The sequence below is a fragment of the Lingula anatina genome, chromosome 10 (assembly GCF_051362555.1).
Source record: "Lingula anatina isolate TDL-2025a chromosome 10, LinAna3.0, whole genome shotgun sequence".
Taxonomy (NCBI): domain Eukaryota; kingdom Metazoa; phylum Brachiopoda; class Lingulata; order Lingulida; family Lingulidae; genus Lingula; species Lingula anatina.
In genome coordinates, this window is record NC_141776.1 from 6,649,852 (window position 1) to 6,673,643 (window position 23,792).

A 23,792-nucleotide genomic window follows, 5' to 3' on the forward strand; every position below is an offset into this window, starting at 1 on the left:
AACAAAAGATACAGTTACTGTGTTATTACTACAGTATTAGTTTAACAACAGGAATCAAAAATATAAAAAGTAGTATGTTTTGTTACAATATTAGTCCAAGTTATAGATTATTTATCAATAATTTACAATAATGTAATACTTGAACAATGGCAAGAAATATATATATGTCATATTATTACATTCAACCTCTTTAGATTTTTATGCAAAATCATCTTTTTTTTTTACTATAGCTTGAAATTTAAGGCATGTGTAGAAGAGACCATAAATTAATAAATATATAAATACACTTTACTTTTCAAAACCATGCCTCAAAAACCAAATTCCTTACTGTTCTCATTCTCTTGAGACACTTCTCCAGCCAGTTCTTAATGGTCAGTTTGGCTACCTCCTCCTCTATCATGTACTCCAGCTCCTCTCTGGCCAGCAGCTCCTCTAGCTGTAAACTCTTCCTGATGTCCACTGACCGATACGACAGCATACTGATTGCATAACATATGACGTTAATAATAATAATAATAATAATAATAATATTTATTTTGCAACCAAAAGTTGAATGTTACAGTTGTAATAACAACAACAACATAACAATAATAAATAAATAAATTTTTATCATTTTTCCAACTTACAGATTAATGTTACAGTTGTAATAATGAAAATGTTTTATTTCTAAAAAACATAAAGGATATTTAAACACATTCTTTCACTAGTGATAACTGGTTCAAGGGGCTTTTCAAACCAAAGAACACATCAAATTTCAGTTTCTTTCACAATACTGGTACTCCATGTTTTAGTAAACATCAGTGAATGTGACTGGCCCAAATAACAAAATATGCAGTCATATCATGTGATGAAGTTTTAGCCAATCAGAGTATGTAGATTTATACCTGAGCACATCATGAAAAGTGACATCTCCCCCGTTATGTAGTCTCTCAATCTCGTAGCACATGTGTTTGAACAGCAGTCTGTCCTTTTCCTGGTCCACCTCCAGGCGACCTTTCAGCAGGCGGAGGTTAAACTTCACCCGTCTGGCTGGTATCACACCCTGAAATGAAGTTAAATATATAAAATACTTATATTTTAGAACTGGTAAGCAGGACAACTGTTCCAATCATAATCAAATGTGACCAACTAACTGAAATTTTGATTAAGAGTGACCAAATACTTTAAAAACACATCACTTTACTATAACACGGATGCCCTACAGTTAGATTTGATATGGTCAATATTGTATTTTCAATTTTTCTCATCAAGAATGCCATTCTTTAACCTTGCTAATCAGAGGGTCAGTACTACATTGACCCAGTATTGTTTACCTTTCTGTTGGTGTCTACCAGATTCCAGGTGTTCTGAAACTGTCGGATATCATTATAACTGAGCAGGGCATCTTCTTCATTGGAGTAGAACAGAGAGAAATTCTCCATAATGATAGCTGAAATATGGAGATCAGTGTGGGATTAAAACTCACAGATAGAGGACCTTAAGAATGAGGGCAGGATTAATAATTTTTAGATCAAACAAGATACTTCAACTTGATATGAGAAACTGTTTCAACAGTATGCAATGTAATATATACATATTCATCATTTCAGGATGTATATAATTACATAATAATTATTGTTTTCTCTATAAAGTCTGTATCATAATGTTTACAATCTACTCACCAACTAACAAGTTAAGTGCTATATATGTGATAATGACATAGAAACTGCAGAAATAGAGAAGAGCTGCAGTGAAGTTTCCACAGTCCGACTGCCAGTAGTTCCCCACTGGATTCCTAGTACAGAATGGCACATCCACCTGGTACGGAGAAATACATGTAGGCTTAAATAAATCTTACAGTGAATATTTATATCATTCCTAATTGTCCTTTCATACTAAAAGTTTTTTTAAGTGTATGAATCTTGATACATGGACACTGGTAGTTAAATTAAAGTTAAAACAGTTGATTATAATTAAGACAAATATAAATAGTTTTCTGTTTTAAGTAAAAGTATTGAAAACTATTCCACCAGAAAATAATGCTAATAATAATAATAATTATAATAATAAACACAATTTTAATTATTTATTTAAAAACAAACCATGCAGTCATGCATGATCTTATTCCAGTCCTCTCCTGTGATCATTCTAAAGAGTACAGCTACTGCATTGGAGGCAGTCTCAAAGTTGGCATGTCTGTAGAGAGAGAAAATGAAAACCACTACAGAATGTGAGGAGAAGTCAATCAATAAATAAATGGAAATTAAATCTTATACTGAACACTTCTCTTGAGTACATAGTATGAGCTTCTACAACATATCAATAAAAAAAATTCCTAAATTAGCCTCAATATAAGAGAAAGGTAAAAATTAAGCAACCTGTCCAATATACCATAACACTTACTTTCCCAGATTTTCTCCGTATTTCACACAACCGAACAGGATTACCCCGACGTAGGCGTAACACAGCATCAGTAGGAACATCCCCATGATGAGGAAGAAACTTTTAAACATGGAAACAACCACTGTCAACATCAGCATCTTCAGCCGCGCCTGGAGAGAATAAGTTTGCATTATTACAATCAATACCAACATAAATATTAACTTATTAACATGATTATTTTATTTTTTTTCAGATATCGTGTTCCGATCATAATATTTGATATACTGTAAACTGATTCAAAATTACTTATATGGGATAAAAATAAGGCCAAGATTGTATTACAGTTATTGGTAAAGCCAACTGATTTAATCACAACAAATGCACTTTTTAAAACATCACACAATAATGAGTATAGTAGTTATGACATACAAAACGGACTTACATGTTTTCCTGTTATAGTAAAAAACCTGGATATTACTACCATGAAGCCTAGTGTATAGCTGAAAGATTCAAACTCCTCCATGTGGGTCTGAAACAACAGAAACTTATTGTCAATTTGATCCAACTACAAGTGTACTTGCATGGAATTGGCTTGCATGGAATTGTCTTGAAATAAAAGAAAATCTCAAGAGAGTGCATCATAAATGAGAAATTTAGAACTTGAAATTGGGACAACAGGCCATCATTTTCTCCACAATTTTGATAAGAGTCTACTTTGGTGTTTATAAAAAACGAGGAAATTTCCTGCAAAAATTAAGTTTTTAGTTATATAAAGGTCTAACACACATTGCATGGCTATAAAGAATTATCTCACCTTTGGTATGAAATGCATGACCACCCACATGACCCCAAACAGTGTCACAAACATGTCCAGTCTGTTCCTGCGACTCTGCCAGTAACCACCAGGTGTCAGGGCTATCATCTTCATCAGGACCTGCGAGACAAGACAAAAGAAACTTGAAATGTATCCAATTTTAGTTATTTTCCAAAATTGTCAACATATCTCATAATTTTTCATGTTATTTTTCTTTTCTAGAAAATACTGTAAAAGGATAAAAGTTAGACTGGGTACAGAAGCTATCAAGCCAATTAAAAATAGCAGTGTGGATTAATTTTGTATTAAACAACAACCAGTGTAGTTTTATACCAATTCCCCATTCCCCCATAATTCTTTCTCTTGCATTGGTTCAAAATGATTCACTTGCAAATAAACCATGCCACATAAATTATAAGCAAATATCAAAATATATATTAAAGTAGACATAAAAATATTCAAGCTATATTCCTATATTGAAAAACATGAAAAGGCAGACTGAAAGAAACCATTTCTTACTTTCATAACATGATGAACTTAAGTCTGGAAACTATACCATTACCGATTAAAATAGCTGAATGACCTACCTCCAATAGAAACAAGAAAGTAAAGAAAGCCGACAAGGCACACAGTACTCTGATGGCCATCTCACTGTCCTCACTGGACGCTGGCCCATTTAGCTCCTTTAACCACTGAAACAAGAACAAAGATTCATAACACCAATTATATGTATTTTGAGTTACCATCAAAGAGTTACAGTCAAGTGAATTTGAAAATGGTTTAATTTATAAGAGACCTGGTTTAATTCCACCACTCCAAATTTTATGTAATGGTATGTAAAGCAACAAAGAGTAACAGTCAAGTGGATTTAAAAATACTTTCTTTGGCTTCAAATTTTATGAAAAGAATAACATTCAGACATGTGCACCAACATCAACAAATTGCCTATGCAAGGATATCCAGAACTATCTCTTATCTTGTCTTAAAGAAAGTTATCTCTAGATCATAACATATAAACATCTCAATACTATGTAACATAACCTCCTCTCCCTAATTTACATATAAATCTTCTGTATAAAATTAATGCTCCTTAAAAGCTCCAAAGTAATAAATGATCACATATTATTAAGTGCACACATTATAAGAGTACTCACAGGGACAGCCAGCAGACTGGAGTTGGCCAGGACCAGGAAGGCGATCACCCTCTTGAAGTACCTGTGCTGGGTGATGTCGTAGAGCAGAGCACGGAAACAGTTGTTATCTGGAATGAGGTGAAATTAGGTAGGTGTTGAGAGTGATATGGTGATTCATGAGAGAGAGAGAGAGAGAGAGAGAGAAAGAAAGAGAAATCAAACAAGATAAACCGTTTTTGTCTAGTAAAATGGCATATAATGCTTTCCAATTAAGAGAGACACAGAGGCAGTGTGTGTGTGTGTGTGTGTGTGTGTGTGTGTGGTGAGAGAGTTGCTTTTATCTTCTTGGAAAAGGACATATAAATTAATGCTTTTCAATTAAGAGAGACAGAGAGAGAGTATTTTTGTGTGTATGTATGTATTTGAGAGAGAGAGAGAGATATACAGTCAGAGAGAGGTGTGTGTGTGTGTGAGAGAGAGAGAGAGAGAGGGAGTACCTGGTTTAGGAGGTATATGCAGAGGCTGTGCCAGTTTAATCCTTCCCTTCAGATCCATCCACCTCCTCTGGTCCACAGTCAGCAAGGCAGTGCCCTGGAACATGGATAAATATTGTGCTGACATAATCCTTTATGCTTTAAAACACTGGCCTCGCATTATCTACGATAAGGCCGGTTGGGCAGGTGTATAGGGCATCACATAAAGGAGGCAATATTGAGATTATTTTATCAACTTTTTAGCACTTAATGTTCACATGTAAGAAAGTCCTAAAAGACCATTTTAAGGATAGACTCAGGCTATATATTCCATTGATACATGAAAGATAACGCAATATACTAAACCATCAGATAAAAGATTGTCTTTTTATAATATTTCAATAAAATAAATATAACAAAGATATCTGATGTAAAATATTTCGGTACCTTGTTTTCACTGTAGTTAGCAATGACCACACCCACAAAGAGTGTCAGTCCAATCATGCAGCCAATGAACACAAAGATGTGCACAAAGATGGACTCGGCCTGAAAACAAAAAAAAAATAAATAAAAATTGACAGAGACTTCATGGTAAGTTAAAATGATTACAATTATTTCACTTTTAAAAGTTGTGGACTGGCTATTAAACAAATTCAGCAAACTTCATAAAATGAGAAGTTGCCACTCCCATTTGAAAAAATTTATAGTCTCCAAAATATGCCTTCTTTATTTTTTAAACACATTTTCCTTTTTGACAATAAAACTTTGCTCTGTTCCCTTCTTTTTTCACTTTGGCAACTTAACAAATCCTGGAGCTGGGAGATTCCTCTCCCTTACCTGCCCCACTCTCTCTATGATGACATCTCTGATCTCCAACCAGCCCTCCAATGACAGCACTTCAAACAAAGCAAGCATGGCATTGCCTATGTTGTCAAAGTTAAAGTTCCTGGGATTGGCCCTAAAAGAACAAAATATTTTTAAAGATTTATTTAGCTTCTAATTTAACTTTTCTGCTTTTCAATAGTGGCAATTAAACAATAAAAATATATGAGTTATAAAAACATGAATCCGTTCAAGAATTAAATACATAAAAAATCACATAAAAAACCGCACTTACCACACTCTAGGCACTAACATAGAGGGGGCATTGGTCTCAGCATCAGGGATCCTCAACTTGGTGACTTTAATTTTTCTGAAGAATACTCCAACACACTCCGCCTATAAAGTGAATTGAAAATTATGGATTAAAATGCAGCACAAGTATCTTACTTACTTATATGGACTTTTCTATGGATTTTTTCAAATTTTTGTCTTTATAATAGTATTATTAAGAAAAATATGATCTGATATTTTTTATCACAGTGAACCACCACATACTACTGCACTCCATACATGTTTAGCTTTCAATTAAGCTGAAAAATGTGTTTTAGTTGATTATGTATGTTGCTCTTGAAAACTGCAAACTTAACCAAAGCATAATGACTCTTTTCACAAAAGGCACCTCTTATTCATACCTTAGATAGAATATTTGGGTCATTGCACCGGGCCAGTTTCCCTCCAAACAGGTGAACACCATACGCAGCAAACACAAACATCAGCACTATCAATAGGATGGCAACCTAGCGGAACAACAAAATAGATGAGAGCAGAAACTTTTTTATTCTTTTATTGAAATTACCTTCTTAAAATCATTTGAGGCTTCATCATTATAAAACTCAAAGAAATTCCAAAGCAGGATATTAAAAGAAATTTTAATTTATGAAATTAAAGGGAAGTTTTAAATATGAAATTCCAATAAATTTTCAATCAATGGCATTTGAACGACATTTCCATTTGTGGAAATAAAAAAAAAAATTAACTATATAAAATCAAAAAGAAATTTTCATCAAAATAACAAATTACCAGCAAGATCTCCTTGTACCCTCTGACCAGCTCATATACCACATTCCTCATGTGAGGCACCAAGCTGAAGATCCTCAGAGGACGCAGACATCTCAGCAACAGCAGCATCTGGACACTGCTCTGGGCTGGTACATCCTTGGGCAACCAGCACAGGAAGATCAGGCTCACCTAATGCAATGAGAGAACAACAGTCTCAACTAACGCAATGAGGTAAATGTTTCATAGATTTAATCAAATAAAATATTCTCAGTTGTGACTGAACTTGGCAATCAGCACAGGAAAATCAAGCTCGCCTAAAGCAGGGTTTAAGTTACCTACCAGTAATGCACTAAGATAACAGTTTTAACAAACACAATGACATAGGCTCATCTATTATAATAAGGGCAATTTTACATCAAGCTTGACCAGTGGACCTAAACTGTAATACTGCTACTTTACAGGGTTTTTACTCTCTTTTGCAAGTTATCCTTAAATTTGCTCCCTGCTGTTAAGTGGTTTTACTGGCTGTGTTGAAGCCGGGATCACTGTTCAGGTGACTGTCTTAATTTTTCAATCTCTCTAAGTGGTGATTTGTAAAGGGTCTTAAACTAAACTAGATCTCAACTTAAACACAAGTTCCATGTCTTGATCTTATACGATATAACTTCAGTTTTATAGCGTAAAATTTATGAGTTCCCAATGCAAAACATAGCAAACATATTAGTTTCTATGTTTATTTGGTTATCAAACCTGATTTAAGAATGAAAACAAATGGCACATTTTGCTTACAGCATATATGAAGATGTCCAACACTCCACCAAAGTCGCTGACCACTGCATTGGGTGTGAAGAACAGACCATTGGCTAATATCTTCAGAGACATCTCAATGCTCATAGCTATCACAAACATGTACTCCGCAATCTGAAAAGTGAGAATTAAAAAAAAGAAGACTCAGCAATCTTTATTTTAACTACAAAATGAATTACAACTAACATAGAACTCTTTTGCGTAGAAAAACTTCCTAACTGCTGTGCGCATACTGTTTACATATTTTCACTACTGACTGAAAGTTGTCTTATCATTAATACACGAAGAGGAACTAGCTATACACAGTCAAACGTTTTTAAAAATTTCTATTTGAACATTATGCTTCTCAACTTACCAAATTTACTGAAACATGACTAATTTTCAAAATAATTATCAAATAAAGGCAAGGGGAGAACTTCTTCAGTTCTGGCCATAATATCCAAAATCAACAGCAAATGTTAGAGAGATCAAGTCCGTAACCCAAAGCTCTGGGAACAAGCTTTCACAATTTTAGATGTGAGTATCAGTAATCAGTCATTATTACCTGGAGTTCCTTTGTGTCGACAACTCTCCTGAAAGGTGTCTCAAACATCATGGAAGTACAGGAGCCGATGGTGATAAAGATCATGATCCAATCCAGGTAGGAGACCAGACCCAGGAGTTTACTGGAACAGAGAAATGTGTTTGTCTCAACTACCACAATTTTACATCACATCTAACATGTATTACGGTTTTACTAGTGCCTGATTCACAAGTACAATTTGCTTTTTTTTTTTTTTGACAGAAGCTAAGGCTACTTGACATTGAAAGCCAAAAACTGTTCTAGTACAGTGACTGCATTTTTAAAACACAATGCCAAGTGTGCATGTCTGTGTGTGAATGCATGCATATGTGCATGTGTGTACTTAAAACAAGACATATATAATATACTGCCACATATATACTTACTAGACTTGTTTATATTTGCTCTTGATCTCTTTCCCAGTGAGGGGGTCCCTGCTGACATAGTTGTACTGGGCCTTCACTATCAGCCTACACACGGTCCTGAACTTAGACTCCCTCCCCACTGCAAACAGGGGCGTGTCGAAGAAAGGATGGTTTTCTCTAAGATCTTCCTCCTGTTGTGTTCTGGAGATGTGAAGGGAAGATCATAATAAAATATTAATTGTGTAATTAAGTCCCAATACACCTCTATGTGTACTAAAATATTTTCTAATATTATTTTTCAAGGAATGTCATTGTGTAATAATTATGTACTACTGTGTATCTTCCAATTCCAGCACTACTGTTATATAAAGGTCTGCCCATCATTTTTGTAATTACAAGTTTTATTGCACTGGTCATTTCTCCACCAGTGCCAAAAATGTTACACTACAAAATAAATCACAATTCTACCTCTTAATCTCTGCCTGCTGTTTTTTCTGCTGCAGAACCTTAATATCGAAGTCCTCAGTCTTTCTCCCGACCCCCATGGTCCCCACATCGCCGTTTTCCCTGATGGTGGGCATCTTGTGTACCTTCACACTGCCACGGTTTGTGTGGCCATGACTGTGGCGAACTGAAGCTCTTATGGAACGACTGAAAGAAATAGGTCAAGTCATCAGCAGTGTGCAAATTATTTACTAGAGTGAGTTTTGAATTTTTTGTAGTACAATTAGAATTTGTTTAACCAAAATTTGAGAGCATGATTTTCTCTCTCTCCCCCTCACCTTCTTTTACCCTAAATATCAAATGTGGAACAAACCAAGTTTGAAATTGTTAATTCCACATTTGACTTGAAATTCATTTAATTTTTCTCATTCTGTCTGTCTAACTGCCTGTGTCTGTCTAACTGCCTGTATCTCGTGCCTCCTCTTATCCCTTTCTGTCCTGCTCTTCCCTCTCTCTCCCCCCCCTCTCCTTCCCTCCCTTTCCCACTCTCTCTCCCTTTCCTCTTTTTCTTCCTCCTACCTTCTCTCCATCCTAATCTGCTGCTGTGTGGACAGTAAAGACTTGCCTCCCCCCAGACCTCCATACATCTGTACTGAGCCAGAGTCTGCCTGCATCAACCTCTGTCTATTGGACTCTCTGGAAAATAGTTGATACAGACATATAGTCGATATCACATTCTGAGCAATTTTTATAGAAGAATTTATTCAGCCAATTATAAAATTCGTAAAATCATTTTCCATTGGAGCAAAGTATAAGTACTGTATAGTAGAATAATAATAATAATATACCTAATTATAAAGGACACTTCATTCTTCTTTAGTCCAGGTCCTCCTCCCTTGGACATGGTAGAACTGGTCAGCAGATTGACCTGAGGGCCTGTCTTGGCCACCATATCTCCAACAAACACAGTGGCATCTGGTGGCGGGAGAATGCTGTCTGTGGTGTTTCCCTCGTCTACAAAATGGCGCATGAAGCTTTCGCGCACATTAGATGTGGAAAATTCGGAGGACACTTTGTGCATTTTGACCATCTGTGGTTGGTCCCTGGAGAAAAAGGCAAATATATACAGAATAAGCCTATGACCTGTCAGATGAATTTTTTTCTTTTGATAAGCTTCCCATCTTAAATTTTAAATGTTAGGCCAATAACAAATGAAAATGATTTAATACACATGGTTTTTGAATCGACATAATTCTGACAGTCAGACTGATAAAGGTGCCAACTTTTACCATAATATTGCCAATAGTTTAATCAACAAAATACATGCTCAACGTAACACTAAAAGCATTATATTTGTTCTACTCACGGAAACTTCTCAAATATCCGTATTCTCATTGGCAGCTTCTGTTGGCCTTCTGCACTTTGCTCACGCAGCTTGAGCTGGATATAGCATTTTTGACATTTCCATTAGAAAATAACTTCGCTTTTACTTTACATATACTTTATCAAATACTGTCAAAATGGTCAAATAGAGGAAACTTTATGACAAACAGAACTACTTTAACCGTAGACTGATAGTATAAAAAGCAATTTCTATGTCCATAACCTGTAACCTACAAATGAAAGCTAGGCACAGTCTTTATTGTATATTTCCTGCTCATTCACAAATTGGAGCATTTTCCCAGGAGCCCGAACTTGGGCATGACAAACAGTTCAGTCCCCTACCTGTTTCAGCTTCTTAATGTCCTCATCCAACTCCAAGTTATCCAAAATGACTGCCACAAACAAACTGAGCACAATCTGAAAACGTAGTCCAGTATAGGTTTCAGTCTTTAGTCTATAGTATATATCATTATATTACATTGTAATATAATAATAGTATAGATTCATTAGAGAGCTACCACCCTGGGTTCCATAGAACAGTGGGATCCTGCCTCTCTTTGAACAGCATATACCTCTGCTGTGTCCAAATACTGAAGAATCAGAAAAGAGGCCAGGTTCCGGTGTCCTCTGAACCTCAGGGTGTGAGGTGCATTCAGACAAGGCAAAAATAAACTGTTCTTTTTCTTGTCATACAGATCATAGTCACCAGCTCAGCATCAATCCACCTGAACTGTGCTGCATTTGTTTCATTCAAGTGTATCACAGCTACTGTAGTCCAACTTTTGAGCTTCAAAATTCATCAGAGATTTATTTTTGCCTGTATAAATGCATCTCATATGAAGCTGACCATAACCTTGTACAACCAAGCAGGACTTCCTATTACTATGTCACCAAATGAAGCCATTTTAATAAGTTACTTGTGTCAATCAAAAAGCAAGAGTGGAACAAGAAAGAGATTGAATTCAATACATTTGCAGTTTATGCCACAAGCACTTCTCTCCTGCAAGAAAAACTGAAATCTGTCTACTGCCATTTGATTGATTTTGTTTGGTTACTGAACACGGTTTCCGCTTTACGCCTTAAAGGGCAGGCAAGCTAGGAAAAGTTTTGGCCCAAAATTCATATGGCGTGCAGATAGTAATTAGTCAGACCACCATTATTGGTTGTACTGAGATAGTCAAAAGACAATGTCAAAATAGCAGAAACATTATTCCTTCTTTTTATACTCTGTTTCTCAGTACTTCAACTAACTGCTAAGAAAATCAAATATCTTAAATGTCAACAGAATGTATATAACTTTAATCATTAATTGAAATACAATTGTTTTAGAGTGATAATTTTCTTTGAACAAAAACCATATCTTGATTGTTTAATATTGTTAACTGTTTTTTGTTCTTTTTTTCCATTTCAAATGTCTATATGACCATAAGTATAACTGATAATTAAACAACAGTACTGAAAAATATGTTTCCAAATTATTGTTCCTATAAAATGGATGATTGCACATAAAAACTCTTTATTCAAAAGAACTTGTTTCTATAGTAACCTCCACATAACCCATCATCTTTAAATTTAAATTATTGCTGATCTCAAATGAATCTTACAAAACTTGTCTTTTTCCTTTGATATAATTAGCCAAAACCAACATGAACACTGTACACATGTAACTCGAATCTTCTCATAACTCAGAGAAATGTTCCTGTCCCAAAATTATGTGGAGACTACCATACAACTTATTACTGTTTATATAACTGAAACAAGTAAAGAGCAAACCAAGCCAAAGGCCAAACAAGGCAGTATACCATTTTCAACATGTACCAATGCTCTTTTTTTAATAATTTCTTAAACAAGCCTTACTGATCAAGATTACATCACATTGCCAGTGATATCAGATAACTATTAATAAACAAGAACAAATATGCAAAGTATTATTGAAAATGCACAACCAAATTTGAACATTCAAAATGTTTACATTTTCACTAAATTGACCTCAACAAATAATTATACTAAGCTCCGATGCAGGATGTGACAAAAGCAACCAATTACCTCTTATTCAATATTTCTGTATTTTTCCTGATAAAAAGGTTCTTGCTCAATCAGTATATAAGAAAGACAACATGAACCTAGAAACCAAAAGTCATGTTTTGCCACATCCTGCCGCAGAAAACATTTCACTACTTACGGTAATTGCTTGAAATTTTCAAATACCTTATTTTTTTCAAAACTATTTTTTTCAAAAATTCATTTTAAACATTCACGCCCATGTAGCTTCAGACACACAACACCAACAAATTTTACAGAAAATTTGAATAAATAAATTAGTTTTGAAGTATTTCTATAAAATATATTTTGGAGAAAATAATCAATTTATGTTTCATGTTTTTTTTTTTTTGTTTTTTGTTTTTTGAGAAATTACCGTAATTCTAAACGCAGATTAACAATACTAACACCACTAACACTACAAATAACAGCAACATTAAAAACTACTAAAATAAAAGATATGGATAAAATAAATATATAATTCACCAATCATCTCTCAACCAACTTTTCAGAATATTTTTCAACACTAATCATTTATTTCCAATTTGCTTGGATGAAATATTAACTTTTCACTGGTAATGCAAACATTTCCGCTTCTATTTACTGAGAAATTCATTATTTCTCATTGCAAAAGAAAATTGATAAGTCTTAGAATTTCTCCACCAAAATCCAGATAAACATTTGTCTGAAGATGCATTTTTGGAATTAAAAAGGAAATGTAATTGTTATTTTAATTGGAAATAAATTTTTTACATACATTTTTTACTCTCAAAACTCACATACAACAAATTATGCCTCAGTGCAACCAAATTTCTCAATTCAAACAATTTTGGCTTGCAACTAATATCACACATCGAGGTAAAAGTGTGCAGTTGGTCAAATACTGTAGTTGGCAATTGCATTCTGATCTTTTACCAATTTTTAAAGACTTCTTTCAAAAATAAGTGCTGTATTTCATTCTTTGCAGTAAAAACATCTCAATTTTTAAGTTGTAAATCTTATACTTCACAAGAACAATTTTGGATTCAATTTAGAAGGTAAGTCTTTTTATTTTTACTTCAATGCAGAAAAACTTTTTTTTCGATTTTTTTTTTTTTTGCCAAAAAATAAAGTGTGACATTACCTGTAAGCCAATGAAAGCTAATGTACCTACATCCTCTTCTCAACAACATCCATCTGAGGTGCATGATGGGATACAACAACAATTGGATGATGGGATACCACTGGTGCATGTTGGGATACCATTACAGGTGTTTGACCGAAATATCATGTGCTCGACTGGATACCAAAGGTGGTGCATGATGGGATACAATATCAGGTGCATGATGGGATACAACATCACATGTATGAGGGACACACTGTACATATAGAGTGATTTCCAAATACTGGGCATGTGACTTGTCAAAATATTGCCAAATGACTATAGTATATCTTGCATTGTCTAATTTTTCAATTTAGCATTTGAAAATTCAGAAAGTCATCAAAGTGAGAAATATTAACACAGCCGACAATTTATAAAAACTTTATCTCATTTTTCAGTCACAACTCTTTTATAGTTTTTGTTTTCCCCTTTGTTAAGTTCTTCACCTAATTTGCTTTATTCACATGAATAGAGGATAATTTTTAATCAGTGACGGTAGGAAGGCAAAAAATGTTTATTTCAATAATTACTGAATTTAATATTAACAGCAATGAATAATTTGAGTGTCATGATTCTTCCAAAATGTTTGAGATTTTTACTTAAAAATTTGCTATGATATTTAAGTCATCACTATTACGTAATTATGGCATTATTCAATGGTCAGTGACCTATGAAACCATAGTCAACCTGATGCAGATTGGTAATGAGTACCATAACATCTCATCCAAAATGAGACTGTACATAAATAAAAACCCACCATTAAACAATATAATATTCTATACCGGGCCAAATTTCTGAACTTTTTTAAGAAAAGGGGATCTTGTCTGCCATAAGTTAGTAACATGTAGAGCTTTAATCAATCAGAAGCAGACTAACACCCATCTTAACCAATTAAAAATAGCCATTCCATTAGCTGCAGGATTAGCAGTGGGTGAGAATGAGTAGCAATTGGATAACATTCAACCAATCACATGCAGGGTATACCAAGAGTGCAAAAAGGACCATAACAAATGTATTTTGTATCATCATTTACACTTAAAAACATTAGCAATGTAACATCAAATGGAAGTCCTTGAGGGACTGCTCGTCAAATCTGCCGAGTCATTGCCTAGCTGCCATGTGCAATACTCACCAGTGTGACAAAGAGATGATAAAGAGTGAAATAAATGGCGACGAGCGGGGCAAAGTGTCCTGATAGGTTCATGGTCCCATGCATCACCTCGACCCAGCCTTTCTGAGTGAGGATTTGAAACATGGACATTAGTGCCTGCACGCAGCGTGAAAGATAAAGTTAGAAGGAAAACTGGGGATTAGCGTTGGTTACAAGGTGGGTATATGCCACTGCACTCTAGTTGATGTGATCACTTCCATTTCAGAAATTATGCAAAATGCAACCATAATTTTTAGAAAAAAATACAGAAGATGAACTTTTTTCTTTTCCCCCATTCAAAAGGTTTATTGTGGTTATATCTATGGTAAGATGGCAATACAATTTCTACTCTTTAATTTTTTGTGGCATAGATATTATCACATCTTTTTAAAACCCCATAGAATGGAATGATTTGTAACAAACATAATATTCAACTGATTCTTTTTTTCCCCCAAAACCTGAATGAAATAGTGAGGCAGAAACATACTTTACAATAATGCATTCCATATTTTCTATATGTGAAAAAATCACCAAACAAAATTGATTGTAACACTCATAGTAATTTAAAAACAATTTCTGAAATTGTGAGTAATTCACACAGTAGCAATGCATGTTAATACTGTAATTAGTTTGCTTGCTCTGGTTTTGGCTTCTCTTGGAACACCTGCAATTGCCAAGCCAATAACCGTCTGTCAATCTGAAGCAAAAACAATATGATGGCAGGAATCGACATAGTGTATAGAAATGATGTAGATGTTAGGATGGTTTGTTAGATGAAAAAGACACAGCACTCTCACACTGCACTGACAAATGCAGTTACAAAGTTAGGATCTTTTGTATTGGAAACTTAGTAGAACAGAAATCGGAAGGCAATGAGAGCAAATTATTAACTTAAAGGTGATAAAATACTTTTTTATAACTTTCTGTGTACTACTATTAATAGTCTAGGAGTTATAAAGATTAATATGCTATAATGATTAGATATTAAATATTACACTAGTGCATTTTTTCCCTGTTGACATATGTACTGGGTAGTGACTTGTTGTTGGTTTTAAGTTTTCTGGATGCAAAAATTAGCAATATGATAAAATATCATAGTATTGTATAGATAGAGCACATGTGAAGAATTGCTAATTCTACTTATATAATAACACAATCAAGCTTGCATATTTTGTTACGATGGTAGTTGGGAAGATGAAGTGATTATTTTTCTCAGAATTTATATTGTTTTTATCAAACCAAGTCTGCGAATTTCACACCTGCATAATTCCCTACCTTTATATCTTATCTATATTTGATCACATCTCATAATCTGGAGGTTTAAATCAATGGAAAATGAAATTTGCATTTACCAGTGTCTACAGGTTTATATCACATGTAACACCCATCTTGAAAACTTGCACTTTCATTCCTTTCACATATTTTTATCAGCCATACTCTACATCCATCACTGGCAGAAACAGCAAACTGTCTACAGAAACAATGTCTATAATACTACTGTGCAGACATACATCACAAATAATCTCTCAAATAGAACAATATCTCATAATATCTAAAATAAACAAAATCGATCTAGCAGGATCGACCCATCTCCATGGGGATTCTCACTCATTTGCATTCAGGCTCAGTGGCTTAGATGTCTGGCATGCCTACTGAAGCTGATAAATTACCCCCTAACATGCCAGAAATCAGAGCTGCTTATGCTGAATGTAATTAAGCGAGAAACCCCTCGGAGATGGATCGATCCTGTTAGATCGGTCTAGGTATGGGAATGGGGTTTACTATTTCACGTCATGAGATGTACACAAGGGCCTTTTTGGGGATTCTATCTGCAATATTTCTGATGAAATTATCATCTCAAACTGGCAATAACTATATAATACCAAATCACTAAATAAATAGATACCACAATTTTAGGCAGATCTGGGAGAAGGTGGGGAACAAGGGGGGGGGGGGGGGGGAGGGGGGGGGATAAGAGGGCCCTTTATCTTTTCTTACCAGTAAAATATCCACTACATGCAGACATGCCAAACATACGAAAATTAAAGGGCATTTTTGTATCTGTGTGCTCAAACCCTCAATCCCCAATGCCCTGAGTTTCAAATCTGATACTAGCCAGCATTTCATATTTCCACAATAACCCTATATGTATGTGGAGTTTTTATAATGAAGAAGTTCACAAGTATCATATCTGAAATTCAGGGTGTCTCCCACTTCTTCCCCACAGAGCACCCTGGGTCTGCCAGTGTGTGTGTGCTGGTTCTAATAACTTAACACTGCACCCATTCAATTCCACAGTGTTATCAACGGGGTGTAGTCTTAACTGTAGGTGCAAACCAAGGATGTAGTCTTAACCAAGAGGAGCCACTGATTCATGCAAGCATTTCACAGACATTTCAGTGCTTTTTTCATAGTGCCTGTAAAATGCTAAATAACTAGGACCTAATATAGTTTATTGTTTCATCAAAAACAGGATACCTTCAACAATTCTGTGATGTCTGGTAAAATGTAAGTAACCAGTGCACTCAAATCATGAGATTAGAGAAATAGACAATTTACAAATGACAAAATGAACAATGAACAGTTTCTTTTTAAAATGCAAATAATACTATTACTACTGCTACTACTACTACTACTATTGCTAATAATAATATATTGATGAGAGTGGATTGTTGAAGGTTTCCTATAAAAGATACTTTCTATGATAATACATATTCCATTATATGCACAGCCAGCTACTCACCGCAATACAAAACATATGGTAGATAACAAAGTATGTCGCAATGAGGGGTGCGTACGACTCCCCCGCGGCGTACATAACTTCCACCATCACTTCTACCCAGCCTTCTTGTGACACGATTACAAACATGTTGGAAAAGGCCTATGCACGCACGCACGCACGTACATGATACAGCATGTGATAGAGCATGGCAGCACAACAACGAGAAAGCCACCGAGAATATGGAAAAAGAAAAAGGACAAAAAATAACAATAATAAAGAAAACAAAACTAAAATCAAAATATGAAGTACAGGAGTGGTTAAGAATTAGGGAGATATGGAAAATTAGGATGAATTTGTTATTGCTGGTGAAAATCAAAGCACTGCCTGAATATCTACAAAACCCAATTAGGAGCATGCATTAGGTGCAAAACATCATGCAAAATAAAAGCCTTTTCATTAGGGAGAGAGCAGAAACTAAAAACCCAAAATGACTAAATGCCATTCTTGTCAGAGGCAAGTCAGTTTATACATGTAATAATAATGATGCAGACTATATAGAAGAACATAAAAACTGCAAGCTCAAGTTTACATATCCTAATGCATCATCAAACACACATGAAACTAATGCTTCAAATCTAGCTAACGACCAGCCATAGTAATACCACACTACGACAAATCCAACTAGCACTCATTAAATATGAGCAAAACATGCCATTTTCCTCTGAGATTTTACTGCAACAACCAGTATTTTGTTCACATGCACATACCTGTCGGAGACACTAGAGCCCTTTTTACATCATGTGGTACATATATTACTGGACCAGTCCACTTTGAGATGTTATCAGGTGTAATAACATTACAAAAGATTTTATTCCCCTTCACAACTTCACAATAGGTTCACTTTTAATTATGCTGTAAAGTTTTAACTTTAGAGTAAATTAATTGGCTGTGCCAAGTGTGGGAGTTTCGTTTAGGAGACTTTTACCTAATAACCGGGTATTAAATTGTCAATCTCTCAAAGTAAACAGTGTACCATTCAATGTAAAAAGAACCTAGCACTACTTGGGTCTATCTATGCTGGGCCAATGCTAGTATCACTAGTGAATTCTTGTTTGAGTCATTATTTAATTATTCATAAACAATCGTTTCAAGATAATTAATTAATTATCTTTTAAATATCAATTTTCATATTTCATTTAGCCTAATAAAAAAACAGTTAGCTTTTCATACTTGGAGTTAAATCATTTATCTTAAATCTAATGGAAAAATTCTTTGACATTAGCTGGCTTTAAGGAGGCATAATCTAAATCATCAGTCCCCAAAAAAGACAAACTTATGCTGACTCTAATGCTTTTAGAATTTTTGGCAAATGTATGCCTGCATGTAGATGCTAGCATGAGCCCTGTTATCAATTAGTTCTTGACTTTAGTCAGTTCTCAATGCATTCTATAAGCCATCCACACAAAGCTAGTTCACAGCTCCAATCTCTCCCCACACCCATTCTCTTCAAGTTAAAGCTTTATCCTCTCCCACCCTAAATCTCAGAGGACACTAGGAACTCTCCTCTACTAACAGTATATATACATCCCTGCTGTTTCCAATAATATATTGTTTTCATTGTATATAATTACATAGCTTTTTTTATCTTTTCAGAAACAGCAGAGGCATTGACCATTACACGGTTTTCTGGCATTTCATACCGTTCATGCCTGAGATTGGCCTTGTGGGAAATACCCGGTATTTTACCAAAGCCTCTACAATTACTCTCTGTAAATATGTAGTTTTGATTGCAACCTGCCTATCTGCCTAACATCTGTCACTTCTGCAGCCAGAGGTGTTTTATGACATTTGTATGAGATAATTAAGCACACATGAATGAGTTTTGATATCAGTGCTGGGACACTACTGTTTTCAAGCCAAAAATGTGTTTGGAGAAAATTATCCACAATGTACTGCACATACTGGTTGATCCCACAAGCGCGAAATGGTCAATGCTAGCAGTAGAGAGGTAAGTTTTCAGTGACCCCTGAACTCAGGGCGTCCTCACCAAGACAAAATGATACAACCAGTCTTAAAGCACCATGAATGAAACTTTTCAAAATTTATCTCCAAATGGCATCATTTAAACAGAAACAAGTCTCTTCAATCTTTTTCTGAAAGTACAAAAAAATTAATTGTTGCTTTTTTAAATTGTAACAATCATTTTCTGCTTCTTGGTCTAATTTTGATGTAATCCAAAAGCAAGTGCTTTGAGAAAGCTTGAAATCTGTTGCTATTATTATCTAAATGATAATGAAAAAAATAAAGATCTAAATCAAGTTATAAATCCTTTATGTAAAATAATGTTACCATAAACCACTAAATCTTGGTCAAATGTTATGTTAGTGTTTTAGAAATAGGCATATTATGATGTGTCGTGTATTAGTTACTAACAGTTTGAAATTATCATATTTAACAGACGTCAATAATGAATGCAACTCCCAAATTAGTATTGTGATTATGTTTTGTAAATTATCATTATTATTATTTTAATAACCAGAAACTTAAAGTAACTGCATAATGATTGAGCTATAGAAGAGCCCCTATGTTATTGTGCTTGGGGTGAAGGTCATGTACAGTTAAGGGTGAAGGTCATGTAGAGCTAGGGGTGAAGGTCATGAAATGTGGGGTCAAGGTCATGTAGTACATTATTGGCATGAAAATAATGAAATATGGAGAAAAATGAGGAATGTGAAATGTTTTTAGTTTTATTTAATGGACAAGTGCAAATGTTACTGTGGTGCTGATACATGTGAGTGGGTAAACAGGTTATTATTCAATGTTAAAGGTGATAAACAACCGAAACAAGATACTGATTAGGATTAGCACCATTTTATCAAAAATAAGACTGAAAAAGTGTCTCCAAACAAAACAATTCATTACTAACTCTTAAGATCAATGACACAAATTTACATTTCTGTAGAAAGATTCAAAATATACACAAAGAATTAAAAAACAAATATGTGAATGTATATATAATTCCAATATTTCATAGATGTATAAACTGTTATTAATTTTCTTACATCAGTTTTTTTTTCTTTCCTACTACATCTTTATCAATGAAAGTAATTTCTTTCTTGTTATTTAGATCATATATAGAAAAGTTTTTAACTTTGTGTAAGTTAGACATGATATATAAGAAATCAGGGAAAATGTTAATCAGATAGTGTTACAGATCAGTTGGCCCTACCTTAGGGAAAGTGTCAAACTTGTCCAAGTCTGGGATAAAGCAGAACAACTGCAGACTGATGCTGGAGGTAATGATCAGCAAACACATAGTGAAGATCACCAGACTCCCAAGCTTCTTAAATGGTCCAAAGATCTGGAAGGCAAGGACACAGAACCACATAAAAGAAGACCACCAAGACATGGTTAAGTATTTTAATTCTATTAACAATTATATTGAATACCCACAGATATGCTCCTCAGAGGGGTTGATGTCCTCAGAAGAGGACACAATAAAGTCAGGAAAAAATTGAATTAAAATGTGTCAAAACAAAGACTATAAGTGCAAACAAAAAATATGGAGGATGGTCAACCACCACAACCATTACCCACAATATGTTTTAAAATTCAAGGCTTTCATAAGAGGCTAAAAACTTACACCCAGAGACATGCCATGTTTTAAACTTAAGTAACTGTTAAAGACCTGAGTTACAGAGTAAAGTTAAATTATTCAAGGCAATAAAATAAATCCAAAGTCTACATCCTTCACACTGTTGTTCTTGCTGTCTTACCTTCCAGCAGAAGTCTTCCAGCATTGGGGACGCCTTGATCAGTCGGACACACCTCAGGACCTGAACAACATTTTTTTTTTCAATAAAAACAATTGCACTGCCCCCTTGATCTGACTATAAAATCCAGCAGTTTGAAATAATGAACTCACATACATGTACATCCCATTGGTATAATTACAAAATTTCTGTTTAACAAAAGCTTGTGTCATTCTGTACATGTACATTGTATGTAACTGCTGGGTGGATTTATTTAATAATTTTTTTAGTAACAATCCAGTTGCTTACGTTAATTTGCTTCAAAATATTGTATATAATTGACCACAGGAACGTAACCCTGGAAAAATCTCTCAGTCAAATTTTTTAAAAAATGAAGGTCATCTAGAGCTTAGTAACAATAACAACAACATTTTCCCCCTTCCATACCAAATACTTCGCAAATAATCAAGTCTGTGACACACTATACCTGGAAGTAAGCTAAGAAATATGCCACACTGGACTCATACAGCCCAGGGACCACATGGAGGGATGTCCCCACTGCCAGCATCAGCTCAAACTTGTGTAACGAACGCTTCAAGTAACCACGGAAACCAAGACACCAGACCTTGAACACTGCCTCAAGGTCAAACAGCAAGGTGAAGGTCAACTGAAACAGAAGAGAAAATATATTTAAGCTAGCTAATTAACAACAATATACTCAATTTGTAGGTGCAAATATCAAAATGTGTGTTTTACAATTTCACTGCTTGTTTGACTTTGATGGTCTGATCATACATAAATAACATCTGTTCTCACATATACACATACATACACACACACACACACATGTGCACACATATGGACACAAGCACATCCACATAAGCACAAAACAAAGACACAGATGCACAAATACAAATAAAACATGCACAAGCACTCATACACAGAATTTAAGCTTGGCAATACCAGTTACCACAACAGTGAATGTCTGTATTCTGTCTACACTCAAAAGAGACTGATGTTCACATCTAATCTCCATGGCAACTGTTGCTATTACCTCTGCCCAGTAGAACTTGTCCATCTTATCAAAACAGTTGTTGGTGCTGTGGTCACATGACCTGAGGGCGGAGGTGATGGAGTTGGCGAGCACCAAGACCAAAACACTGATGTGGAAGGGTGTCGACTTCAGGATTCTTTGGAAGATGTGTGGCGCAGGACCGCGTGGCTTGTTCTCATCCACTGTGACTAGCTTCCATTTCTCTCCCTCTGTCTCCAGCACCTAAACACAGTATGTTCATATGCCATTAATATTGTAACATTTAGTTAGCCACCATTCTTAGGCAACCATTTAGTATATTTGGAGTCTGATCTGTAAAAATGCAGGTTAATTAAAAATTCATTTCATCATAATAGGTATTCTTAATTACAAATTTAAAGAAGTATTTTCTCAAAAACTGCCAAAAATTGAAAAACTAATTTCCACATATCCCACTCTTAGAGGCATCTTGTCGGCCCCCTTCAAGAGCCACAATTAACCAACAAAGACTCTATTTACCTGAGAAGTGTCAGAGTCTGCAGTGCCCCCTCGTGAGCCCCAGATAAGTTGAAATTGGACTCTGATCTCAGCAAATGTTTCTATGATAACAGCTATAAACACATTCTGTAAAGACAAAGTATACTTAAACCTTAATATCATGTGAGAATTAAAGTGAACTTTGTAATAAGAAAAAAATGTTCTTTATAGTAATCATTTAAGATAAATGCTTGGCTGTGCATTAATGTGCGTATGCACGGCTGTGTCAGTGTGTGCATGTGCAATTTCTGTGCATGATTGATGTACATTGTGATGCACCTGATTATATGCAAGTGGACATGGGTCTTACCTTGGAGTGAAAGTGTTCAGCCTCTCTTCTACAAACCCATGTGTGTTTTAGAATTACCATATCTGAGCAGTCTTTCTTTAACTGGTTTAACACTGACCAATCATATGTACTATAGATTCATGGAACAACACCCTGATGTGATTTATTAACTTCTATAACAGTTGGTCATGAACTAACAGCTGTAAGAAAATCTAGCCTGTGTTCAATTACTTTATTGTAGTTTTATCAATTTCTATATGGCATTTTGTCCATAAACACGAGTGATAATCTAGCCTATGTTCAATAACCTTATTGTAATTATATTGATATTGGCATTGTGTACATAAAAAAGAGTGAATATCTTACCTTAACCAACCAGGCCAGAAAGAAGATGAGGGAGATGAAGTAGAGGAATGCCTTCCAAGCTGGCAGGCTGTCTATAGTACGATACATGATGAAGACCCAGCCTTCCTGAGACCCAGCCTCATACACCGTGAAGAAACTGGTGGCTGGAGAGAAAGCAGAGAGCATATTTCAAAGTTTTTAAACTGATGGTCAAGCCCGAAAATTGTGAAATCTTTATTCGAGAGACTTCAAAAGGGGAGAGCATATTTCAAAGTTTTTAAACTGATGGTCAAGCCCGAAAATTGTGAAATCTTTATTCGAGAGACTTCAAAAGGGGAGAGCATATTTCAAAGTTTTTAAACTGATGGTCAAGCCCGAAAATTGTGAAATCTTTATTCGAGAGTCTTCAAACACCCCCATAGCCTTGATCACTCAGATCAGATGTACAACACTGATTCAGTTTTATGGAGGGAATAGAGTCAATTTTATGACATTAACCCAAAAAATTGATATTTCAGTAAGACCAACAGGAATGTAATACTAATGACAAACAAACCGTT

The 23,792-nt window shown here is 34.9% G+C and overlaps 1 protein-coding gene and 1 long non-coding RNA gene across 5 annotated transcripts in view; one reads left to right on the forward strand and one right to left on the reverse strand.

Annotated features, from left to right (window-relative positions):
* Positions 1–23,792, reverse strand: part of LOC106165344 (sodium leak channel NALCN) — a 33,360-nt gene that overhangs the window by 5,230 nt on the left and 4,338 nt on the right. For 2 of the 4 annotated variants that reach the window (XM_086997098.1, XM_086997096.1), the window contains exons 7-37: positions 23,254–23,396; positions 22,581–22,685; positions 22,083–22,304; positions 21,516–21,695; positions 21,053–21,112; positions 20,506–20,637; positions 17,298–17,435; positions 10,566–10,640; positions 10,207–10,280; positions 9,689–9,943; positions 9,420–9,536; positions 8,865–9,047; positions 8,418–8,597; positions 8,014–8,134; positions 7,452–7,583; positions 6,684–6,851; positions 6,296–6,400; positions 5,899–5,999; positions 5,619–5,739; positions 5,229–5,327; positions 4,806–4,899; positions 4,330–4,436; positions 3,763–3,867; positions 3,176–3,295; positions 2,804–2,890; positions 2,383–2,531; positions 2,082–2,175; positions 1,662–1,797; positions 1,314–1,429; positions 885–1,042; positions 329–479 (exon numbers count right to left, since the gene is read on the reverse strand). In XM_086997098.1, coding sequence (XP_086853224.1) covers positions 329–479; positions 885–1,042; positions 1,314–1,429; positions 1,662–1,797; positions 2,082–2,175; positions 2,383–2,531; positions 2,804–2,890; positions 3,176–3,295; positions 3,763–3,867; positions 4,330–4,436; positions 4,806–4,899; positions 5,229–5,327; positions 5,619–5,739; positions 5,899–5,999; positions 6,296–6,400; positions 6,684–6,851; positions 7,452–7,583; positions 8,014–8,134; positions 8,418–8,597; positions 8,865–9,047; positions 9,420–9,536; positions 9,689–9,943; positions 10,207–10,280; positions 10,566–10,640; positions 17,298–17,435; positions 20,506–20,637; positions 21,053–21,112; positions 21,516–21,695; positions 22,083–22,304; positions 22,581–22,685; positions 23,254–23,396 — 4,028 coding nt within the window. Of the gene's footprint in view, positions 1–328; positions 480–884; positions 1,043–1,313; positions 1,430–1,661; positions 1,798–2,081; positions 2,176–2,382; positions 2,532–2,803; positions 2,891–3,175; positions 3,296–3,762; positions 3,868–4,329; positions 4,437–4,805; positions 4,900–5,228; positions 5,328–5,618; positions 5,740–5,898; positions 6,000–6,295; positions 6,401–6,683; positions 6,852–7,451; positions 7,584–8,013; positions 8,135–8,417; positions 8,598–8,864; positions 9,048–9,419; positions 9,537–9,688; positions 9,944–10,206; positions 10,281–10,565; positions 10,641–14,536; positions 14,672–17,297; positions 17,436–20,505; positions 20,638–21,052; positions 21,113–21,515; positions 21,696–22,082; positions 22,305–22,580; positions 22,686–23,253; positions 23,397–23,792 lie in introns of all 4 variants that reach the window. The other 2 variants (XM_086997097.1, XM_086997099.1) reach the window with 2 other exon arrangements.
* On the forward strand, positions 14,570–19,955 carry LOC147759464 (uncharacterized). Its single transcript, XR_015331341.1, has 2 exons — positions 14,570–14,731; positions 18,930–19,955. It is a non-coding gene; the product is annotated as an uncharacterized LOC147759464 (long non-coding RNA).